Source organism: Perca flavescens, chromosome 19, assembly GCF_004354835.1.
Source record: "Perca flavescens isolate YP-PL-M2 chromosome 19, PFLA_1.0, whole genome shotgun sequence".
Lineage (NCBI taxonomy): Eukaryota > Metazoa > Chordata > Actinopteri > Perciformes > Percidae > Perca > Perca flavescens.
In genome coordinates, this window is record NC_041349.1 from 3,625,575 (window position 1) to 3,635,574 (window position 10,000).

The 10,000-nt window shown below is 33.2% G+C and overlaps 2 protein-coding genes across 3 annotated transcripts in view; one reads left to right on the forward strand and one right to left on the reverse strand.

Annotated features, from left to right (window-relative positions):
- LOC114546119 (high affinity immunoglobulin gamma Fc receptor I-like) overlaps positions 1 to 10,000 on the forward strand; it is a 136,842-nt gene that overhangs the window by 11,053 nt on the left and 115,789 nt on the right. The gene's annotated exons all lie outside the window — the stretch shown is intronic.
- The window catches only part of LOC114574042 (nephronectin), a 23,195-nt gene that overhangs the window by 4,012 nt on the left and 9,183 nt on the right, over positions 1 to 10,000 (reverse strand). For both annotated transcript variants that reach the window (XM_028606331.1, XM_028606330.1), the window contains 3 exons: positions 9,201 to 10,000; positions 8,336 to 8,419; positions 7,748 to 7,846 (listed from right to left, as the gene is read on the reverse strand). The exon at positions 9,201 to 10,000 is cut by the window's right edge and continues 34 nt beyond it. In XM_028606331.1, coding sequence (XP_028462132.1) covers positions 7,748 to 7,846; positions 8,336 to 8,419; positions 9,201 to 10,000 — 983 coding nt within the window. The remainder of the gene's footprint in view (positions 1 to 7,747; positions 7,847 to 8,335; positions 8,420 to 9,200) is intronic.

The window sequence follows — 10,000 nt, forward strand, 5'->3', positions numbered from 1 at the left end:
GTGTAGTATGTCCAAAAAAGTCATAGTGTAGTATGTCCAAAAAAATCATGAAAAAGTCATAGTATAGTATGTCCAAAAAAGTCATAGTATAGTATGTCCAAAAAAGTCATAGTGTAGTATGTCCAAAAAAAATCATAAAAAGTCATAGTATAGTATGTCCAAAAAAGTCATAGTGTAGTATGTCCAAAAAATCATAAAAAAGTCATAGTATAGTATGTCCAAAAAAGTCATAGTGTAGTATGTCGAAAAAAATCATAAAAAAGTCATAGTATAGTATGTCCAAAAAATCACAAAAAGTCATATTATGTATATCCAAAAAAAGTCAAGAAAAGTCATAGTATAGTAAAAAATCAAAAAGTCATAGTGTAGTATGTCCAAAAAAAAAATCACAAAAAGTCATAGTGTAGTATGTCCAAAAAAATTACAAAAAAGTCAAAGTACAGTATATTGAAAAAAATCACAAAAAAGTCATAGTAGTATGTCAAAAAAATCACAAAAAAGTGATAGTGTAGTATGTCGAAAAAATCACAAAAAAGTCATAGTATAGTATGTCGAAATAAACACAAAAAGTCATAGTGTAGTATGTCGAAAAAATCACAAAAAAGTGATAGTGTAGTATGTCGAAAAAATCACAAAAAGTCTTGTAAAAAATCACAAAAAAAGTCATAGTATAGTATGTCCAAAAAAATCACAAAAAGTCATAGTATAGTATGTGTCGAAAAAAACACAAAAAGTCATAGTATAGTATGTCGAAAAAAACACAAAAAGTCATAGTATAGTATGTCGAAAAAAGTCACAAAAAGTCATAGTATAGTATGTCGAAAAAAATCACAAAAAAGTCATAGTATAGTATGTCGAAAAAAATCACAAAAAGTCATAGTATAGTATGTCGAAAAAAATCACAAAAAAGTCATAGTATAGTATGTCGAAAAAAATCAAAAAAAAAGTATAGTATAGTATGTCGAAAAATCACAAAAAGTCATAGTATAGTATGTCAAAAAAAATAACAAAAAAGTCAAAGTATAGTATGTCGAAAAAAATCACAAAAAGTCATAGTGTAGTATGTCTAAAAAAATCACAAAAAGTCATAGTATAGTATGTCTAAAAAAATCACAAAAGTCATAGTGTAGTATGTCTAAAAAAAATCACAAAAAGTCATAGTGTAGTATGTCTAAAAATCACAAAAAAAGTGTAGTATGTCTAAAAAAAATCACAAAAAGTCATAGTATAGTATGTCGAAAAAATCACAAAAAGTCATAGTGTAGTATGTCGAAAAAAAACACAAAAAGTCATAGTGTAGTATGTCGAAAAAAACACAAAAAGTCATAGTATAGTATGTCAAAAAAAACACAAAAAGTCATAGTATAGTATGTCAAAAAAAATCACAAAAAGTCATAGTATAGTATGTCAAAAAATCACAAAAAAAACAAAATAGTATAGTATGTCCAAAAAATCATAGTGTAAAAAAGTCATAGTATGGTTTGTCCAAAAAAGTCATAGTATAGTATGTCCAAAAATAGTATAGTCATAGTGTAGTATGTCCAAAAAAAAATCATAAAAAGTCATAGTATAGTATGTCCAAAAAAAAAAGTCATAGTGTAGTATGTCCAAAAAAATCATAAAAAAAAGTCATAGTATAGTATGTCCAAAAAAAGTCATAGTGTAGTATGTCAAAAAAAAAAATCACAAAAAGTCATAGTATAGTATGTCGAAAAAATCACAAAAAGTCATAGTATAGTATGCCAAAAAAAAAAAATCACAAAAAGTCATAGTATGGTTTGTCCAAAAACGTCATAGTGTAGTATGTCCAAAAAGTCATAGTGTAGTATGTCCAAAAAAAAATCATGAAAAAAAGTCATAGTATAGTATGTCCAAAAAAAAAAAAGTCATAGTATAGTATGTCCAAAAAAAGTCATAGTGTAGTATGTCCAAAAAAATCATAAAAAGTCATAGTATAGTATGTCCAAAAAAAGTCATAGTGTAGTATGTCCAAAAAAAAAATCATAAAAAGTCATAGTATAGTATGTCCAAAAAAAGTCATAGTGTAGTATGTCCAAAAAAAATCATAAAAAGTCATAGTATAGTATGTCCAAAAAATCACAAAAAGTCATATTATGTATATCCAAAAAAAGTCAAAGAAAAGTCATAGTATAGTATGTCCAAAAAATCACAAAAAGTCATAGTGTAGTATGTCCAAAAAATCACAAAAAGTCATAGTGTAGTATGTCCAAAAAAATTACAAAAAAGTCAAAGTACAGTATATTGAAAAAAATCACAAAAAAGTCATAGTAGTATGTCAAAAAAATCACAAAAAAGTGATAGTGTAGTATGTCGAAAAAATCACAAAAAAGTCATAGTATAGTATGTCGAAAGAAATCACAAAAAGTCCTAGTGTAGTATGTCGAAAAAATCACAAAAAAGTCATAGTATAGTATGTCCAAAGAAATCACAAAAAGTCATAGTGTAGTATGTCGAAAAAGTCACAAAAAGTCATAGTATAGTATGTCGAAAAAAACACAAAATAGTATGTCATAAAAGTGTAGTAGTATGTCGAAAAAGTCACAAAAAAGTCATAGTATAGTATGTCGAAAAAAGTCGGTAAAAGTCATAGTATAGTATGTCGAAAAAAGTCGGTAAAAGTCATAGTATAGTATGTCGAAAAAAATCACAAAAAGTCATAGTATTGTATGTCGAAAAAAGTCGGAAAAAGTCGTAGTATAGTATGTCGAAAAATCACAAAAAAGTCATAGTATAGTATGTCAAAAAAAATAACAAAAAAGTCAAAGTATAGTATGTCGAAAAAATCACAAAAAGTCATAGTGTAGTATGTCTAAAAAGTCACAAAAAGTCATAGTATAGTATGTCGAAAAAATCACAAAAAGTCATAGTGTAGTATGTCTAAAAAGTCACAAAAAGTCATAGTGTAGTATGTCGAAAAAATCACAAAAAAGTCATAGTGTAGTATGTCTAAAAAGTCACAAAAAGTCATAGTATAGTATGTCGAAAAAATCACAAAAAAGTCATAGTGTAGTATGTCGAAAAAAAATCACAAAAAGTCATAGTGTAGTATGTCGAAAAAAGTCACAAAAAGTCATAGTATAGTATGTCGAAATAAACACAGAAAGTCATAGTGTAGTATGTCAAAAAAATCACAAAAAGTCATAGTATAGTATGTCGAAAAAATCACAAAAAAGTCATAGTATAGTATGCCAAAAAAAATCACAAAAAGTCATAGTATGGTTTGTCCAAAAACGTCATAGTGTAGTATGTCCAAAAAAGTCATAGTGTAGTATGTCCAAAAAAATCATGAAAAAGTCATAGTATAGTATGTCCAAAAAGTCATAGTATAGTATGTCCAAAAAGTCATAGTGTAGTATGTCCAAAAAAAAATCAAAAAAGTCATAGTGTAGTATGTCCAAAAAATCACAAAAAGTCATAGTGTAGTATGTCCAAAAAAATCATAAAAAAGTCATAGTATAGTATGTCCAAAAAAGTCATAGTGTAGTATGTCCAAAAAAATCATAAAAAAGTCATAGTATAGTATGTCCAAAAAATCACAAAAAGTCATATTATGTATATCCAAAAAAAGTCAAAGAAAAGTCATAGTATAGTATGTCCAAAAAATCACAAAAAGTCATAGTGTAGTATGTCCAAAAAATCACAAAAAGTCATAGTGTAGTATGTCCAAAAAAATTACAAAAAAGTCAAAGTACAGTATATTGAAAAAAATCACAAAAAAGTCATAGTAGTATGTCAAAAAAATCACAAAAAAGTGATAGTGTAGTATGTCGAAAAAATCACAAAAAAGTCATAGTATAGTATGTCGAAAGAAATCACAAAAAAGTCCTAGTGTAGTATGTCGAAAAAATCACAAAAAAGTGATAGTGTAGTATGTCGAAAAAGTCACAAAAAGTCATAGTATAGTATGTCGAAATAAACACAAAAAGTCATAGTGTAGTATGTCGAAAAAGTCACAAAAAGTCATAGTATAGTATGTCGAAATAAACACAAAAAGTCATAGTGTAGTATGTCGAAAAAGTCACAAAAAAGTCATAGTATAGTATGTCGAAAAAAGTCGGTAAAAGTCATAGTATAGTATGTCGAAAAAAAAAATCACAAAAAGTCATAGTATAGTATGTCGACAAAAAGTCATAGTAAAAAAAAGTCGGAAAAAGTCGTAGTATAGTATGTCGAAAAATCACAAAAAAGTCATAGTATAGTATGTCAAAAAAAATAACAAAAAAGTCAAAGTATAGTATGTCGAAAAAATCACAAAAAGTCATAGTGTAGTATGTCTAAAAAGTCACAAAAAGTCATAGTATAGTATGTCGAAAAAATCACAAAAAGTCATAGTGTAGTATGTCTAAAAAGTCACAAAAAGTCATAGTGTAGTATGTCGAAAAAATCACAAAAAAGTCATAGTGTAGTATGTCTAAAAAGTCACAAAAAGTCATAGTATAGTATGTCGAAAAAAATCACAAAAAGTCATAGTGTAGTATGTCGAAAAAGTCACAAAAAGTCATAGTATAGTATGTCGAAATAAACACAGAAAGTCATAGTGTAGTATGTCAAAAAAATCACAAAAAGTCATAGTATAGTATGTCGAAAAAATCACAAAAAAGTCATAGTATAGTATGCCAAAAAAAATCACAAAAAGTCATAGTATGGTTTGTCCAAAAACGTCATAGTGTAGTATGTCCAAAAAAGTCATAGTGTAGTATGTCCAAAAAAATCATGAAAAAGTCATAGTATAGTATGTCCAAAAAAGTCATAGTATAGTATGTCCAAAAAAGTCATAGTGTAGTATGTCCAAAAAAATCATAAAAAAGTCATAGTATAGTATGTCCAAAAAAGTCATAGTGTAGTATGTCCAAAAAAATCATAAAAAAGTCATAGTATAGTATGTCCAAAAAAGTCATAGTGTAGTATGTCGAAAAAAATCATAAAAAAGTCATAGTATAGTATGTCCAAAAAATCACAAAAAGTCATATTATGTATATCCAAAAAAAGTCAAAGAAAAGTCATAGTATAGTATGTCCAAAAAATCACAAAAAGTCATAGTGTAGTATGTCCAAAAAATCACAAAAAGTCATAGTGTAGTATGTCCAAAAAAATTACAAAAAAGTCAAAGTACAGTATATTGAAAAAAATCACAAAAAAGTCATAGTAGTATGTCAAAAAAATCACAAAAAAGTGATAGTGTAGTATGTCGAAAAAATCACAAAAAAGTCATAGTATAGTATGTCGAAAGAAATCACAAAAAGTCCTAGTGTAGTATGTCGAAAAAATCACAAAAAAGTGATAGTGTAGTATGTCGAAAAAATCACAAAAAAGTCATAGTATAGTATGTCCAAAGAAATCACAAAAAGTCATAGTGTAGTATGTCGAAAAAGTCACAAAAAGTCATAGTATAGTATGTCGAAATAAACACAAAAAGTCATAGTGTAGTATGTCGAAAAAGTCACAAAAAAGTCATAGTATAGTATGTCGAAAAAAGTCGGTAAAAGTCATAGTATAGTATGTCGAAAAAAGTCGGTAAAAGTCATAGTATAGTATGTCGAAAAAAATCACAAAAAGTCATAGTATTGTATGTCGAAAAAAGTCGGAAAAAGTCGTAGTATAGTATGTCGAAAAATCACAAAAAAGTCATAGTACAGTATGTCAAAAAAAATAACAAAAAAGTCAAAGTATAGTATGTCGAAAAAATCACAAAAAATTCATAGTGTAGTATGTCGAAAAAATCACAAAAAAGTCATTGTGTAGTATGCTGAAAGAAATCACAAAAAGTCATAGTGTAGTATGTCGAAAAAGTCACAAAAAGTTATAGTATGTCGAAATAAACACAAAAAGTCATAGTGTAGTAAGTTGAAAAAGTCACAAAAAAGTCATAGTATAGTATGTCGAAAAAAGTCGGAAAAAGTCGTAGTATAGTATGTCGAAAAAATCACAAAAAAGTCATAGTATATATGTCAAAAAAAATAACAAAAAAGTCAAAGTATAGTATGTCGAAAAAATCACAAAAAGTCATAGTGTAGTATGTCTAAAAAGTCACAAAAAGTCATAGTATAGTATGTCGAAAAAATCACAAAAAGTCATAGTGTAGTATGTCTAAAAAGTCACAAAAAGTCATAGTGTAGTATGTCGAAAAAATCACAAAAAAGTCATAGTGTAGTATGTCTAAAAAGTCACAAAAAGTCATAGTATAGTATGTCGAAAAAATCACAAAAAAGTCATAGTGTAGTATGTCGAAAAAAATCACAAAAAGTCATAGTGTAGTATGTCGAAAAAGTCACAAAAAGTCATAGTATAGTATGTCGAAATAAACACAGAAAGTCATAGTGTAGTATGTCGAAGAAATCACAAAAAGTCATAGTATAATATGTCGAAAAAAGTCAGAAAAAGTCATAGTATAGTATGTCGAAAAAATCACAAAAAAGTCATAGTATAGTATGTCGAAAAAAGTCAGAAAAAGTCATAGTATAGTATGTCGAAAAAATCACAAAAAAGTCATAGTATAGTATGTCAAAAAAAATCACAAAAAAGTCAAAGTATAGTATGTCGAAAAAATCACAAAAAAGTCATAGTATAGTATGTCGAAAAAAATCATAAAAAAAGTCATAGTATAGTATGTTGAAAAAAATCACATAAAGTCATAGTGTAGTATGTCGAAAAAATCACAAAAAGTCATAGTGTAGTATGTCGAAATAAACACAAAAAGTCATAGTGTAGTATGTCGAAAAAATCACAAAAAAGTCATAGTATAGTATGTTGAAAAAAATCACAAAAAGTCATAGTATAGTATGTCAAAAAAAATAACAAAAAAGTCATAGTATAGTATGTCAAAAAAAATCACAAAAAAGTCATAGTGTAGTATGTCGAAAAAAATCATAAAAAAGTCATAGTATGGTATGTTGAAAACAATCACATAAAGTCAAAATATAGTATGTCGAAAAAAAATCACAAAAAGTCATATTATTGTATATCCAAAAAAAGTCAAAGAAAATTCATAGTGTAGTATGTCGAAAAAATCACAAAAAGTTACCTGTGGGTCTGTTACCTGTGGGTCTGTGAGCTGTGGGTCTGTTACCTGTGGGTCTGTTACCTGTAGGTCTGTTACCTGTGGGTCTGTTACCTGTGGGTCTGTTACCTGTGGGTCTGTTACCTGTAGGTCTGTTACCTGTGGGTCTGTTACCTGTGTGTCTGTTACCTGTGGGTCTGTTACCTGTGGGTCTGTGAGCTGTGTGTCTGTTACCTGTAGGTCTGTTACCTGTGGGTCTGTTACCTGTGGGTCTGTGAGCTGTGGGTCTGTGAGCTGTGGGTCTGTTACCTGTGGGTCTGTTACCTGTGGGTCTGTGAGCTGTGGGTCTGTTACCTGTGGGTCTGTTACCTGTAGGTCTGTTACCTGTAGGTCTGTTACCTGTAGGTCTGTGAGCTGTGGGTCTGTTACCTGTAGGTCTGTGAGCTGTGGGTCTGTTACCTGTGTGTCTGTTACCTGTGGGTCTGTTACCTGTGGGTCTGTGAGCTGTGGGTCTGTGAGCTGTGGGTCTGTTACCTGTGGGTCTGTTACCTGTGGGTCTGTGAGCTGTGGGTCTGTTACCTGTGGGTCTGTTACCTGTAGGTCTGTTACCTGTAGGTCTGTTACCTGTGGGTCTGTTACCTGTGGGTCTGTGAGCTGTAGGTCTGTTACCTGTAGGTCTGTTACCTGTGGGTCTGTGACCTGTAGGTCTGTTACCTGTAGGTCTGTTACCTGTGGGTCTGTGAGCTGTTTCCCAGTGAAGATCTCCTTCTCCGTCGGACATCCAGTCACACAGGCCACGGTCAAAGGTACAGAGAAGTACACCAGCCTCTGATACACACACACACACACACACACACACACACACACACACACACACACACACACACACACACACACACACACACACACACACACACAGATAATCAGACCCGAGGATTAAACTGTATTCATCCCAGAACACTAAGTCATGTGACTTCCTTTCTCAGTTCAGTGCATATGGGGTCCCCCCAACCCTAACCCAGAATCTATTTATGTTTGTTATTGTTTACTTGCTTATGATGAGGTCAGTGTTTATAATGGAAGTATAAACATGTAGTAAGATAGACATGATTAAGCCTCACTGAACCACTTCACCCATTGAACTGTTTTTACTGATCCACGGCACTATATAATACAATTATTATATAGTAATGAAATTATATGATTACATGAGAGTATTTCATTGGGTTGTCATGGTTACTAGGCACCAGACTTTCCTAAATAAGACTAAATAACAGAGATGTAACGTATTGAATTCTTATTTATTTGTACACTCACCGGGATCGTCTCGGGCTTCCTCGGCCGTGTTCCCCAGCTCGATGTCAAACTCCCACACCTGGTTGGGACTGGGCTGTCGAGGGACTACAACACACACACACACACACACACACACACACACACACACACACACACACACACACACACACACACACACACACACACACACACACACAGAAAGACACACACACACACACAGAGACACACACACAATCACACACAGAGAGACAGACACAGACAGACAGACACACACACACACACACACACACACACACACACACACACACACACACACAGAGACACACACACACAGACACACACACACACACACACACACACACACACAGACACACACACACACACACACACACACACACACACACACACACACACACACACACACACACACACACACACACACACACACACACACACACACACACACACACACACACACACACACACACACAACACACACACACACACACACACACACATTAGAGCTGCAACCATAAATCAAATGATAAAAAATAATCTGCAACTATTTGTGTGTGTGTGTGTGTGTGTGTGTGTGTGTGTGTTGTGTGTGTGTGTGTGTGTGTGTGTGTGTGTGTGTGTGTCTGTGTCTGTGTGTGTGTCTGTGCGTGTCTGTCTCTGTCTGTGTGTGTGTCTGTGTGTATCAGTGTGTGTGTCTGTGTGTCTGTGTGTGTGTATCAGTGTATCAATGTGTGTGTGTGTGTGTGTGTGTGTGTGTGTGTGTATGTATATGTGTGTATGTGTGTGTGTGTGTGTGTGTGTGTATGTATATGTGTGTGTGTGTGTGTGTGTGTGTGTGTGTGTGTGTGTATCAGTGTGTTGTCCTCACTGTGTACGTCTCCTCTCTGTCTCTGCGTCACGTCCTTATCGATCCGGTTGTCCACCGTCGTCGTTGGCGGGTGGGTGGACGCCGTCGTCACGGTAACCGTTGTTGTTGTTGTTGTTGTTGTTCTTGGTTCCGCTGTAGGAGAGGCTGAAGTAACCAGGGTAGAAGTACTCATAGTCGCAGGTGTTGTACTCGAAACAGTAGTAGAAGAAACAGTACTAGAAGCAGCAGTAGGTTCTGTCCTCGAAGAAGTAGTCATAGGTATTATGGGAGTTGTAGTTCCCAGTCCAGTTGTAGTTTCCAATCCAGTTGTAGTTCCCAGTGCAGTTGTAGTTCCACGTTCAGTTGTAGTAAGCAGAGGCGTAGAAGTAGTCGTACTCGCAGCGGTCGGAGCAGGTTTTGTACTTGAAGAAGAAGTCGTAGGTATTATGGGAGTTGTAGTTCCCAGTACAGTTGTAGTCCCCAGTACAGTTGTAGTCCCTAGTCCAGTTGTAGTCCCCAGTCCAGTTGTAGTTTCCATTTCATTTGTAGTTTCCAGTCCAGTTGTTGTACGCAGAGGCGTAGAAGCAGTCGTACTTGCAGCGGTGGTAGCAGGTTTTGTACTCGAAGTACTCGTGGGTATTGTGGGAGTTGTAGTTCTACTCGCAGTCGGTACGGGAGAGGCTGTCGCGGTGCCAGGAGTAACCAGAGCTGTTGTCGTCGCGATCGGCTGAGCTGTCGTCGTCGTCGTGAGAAGATTTGTAGTAGTAGTAGCAGTGGAGGTGGTGACGATGACGCTGGGAGTTGTAGTTCTTGTAGTTCTC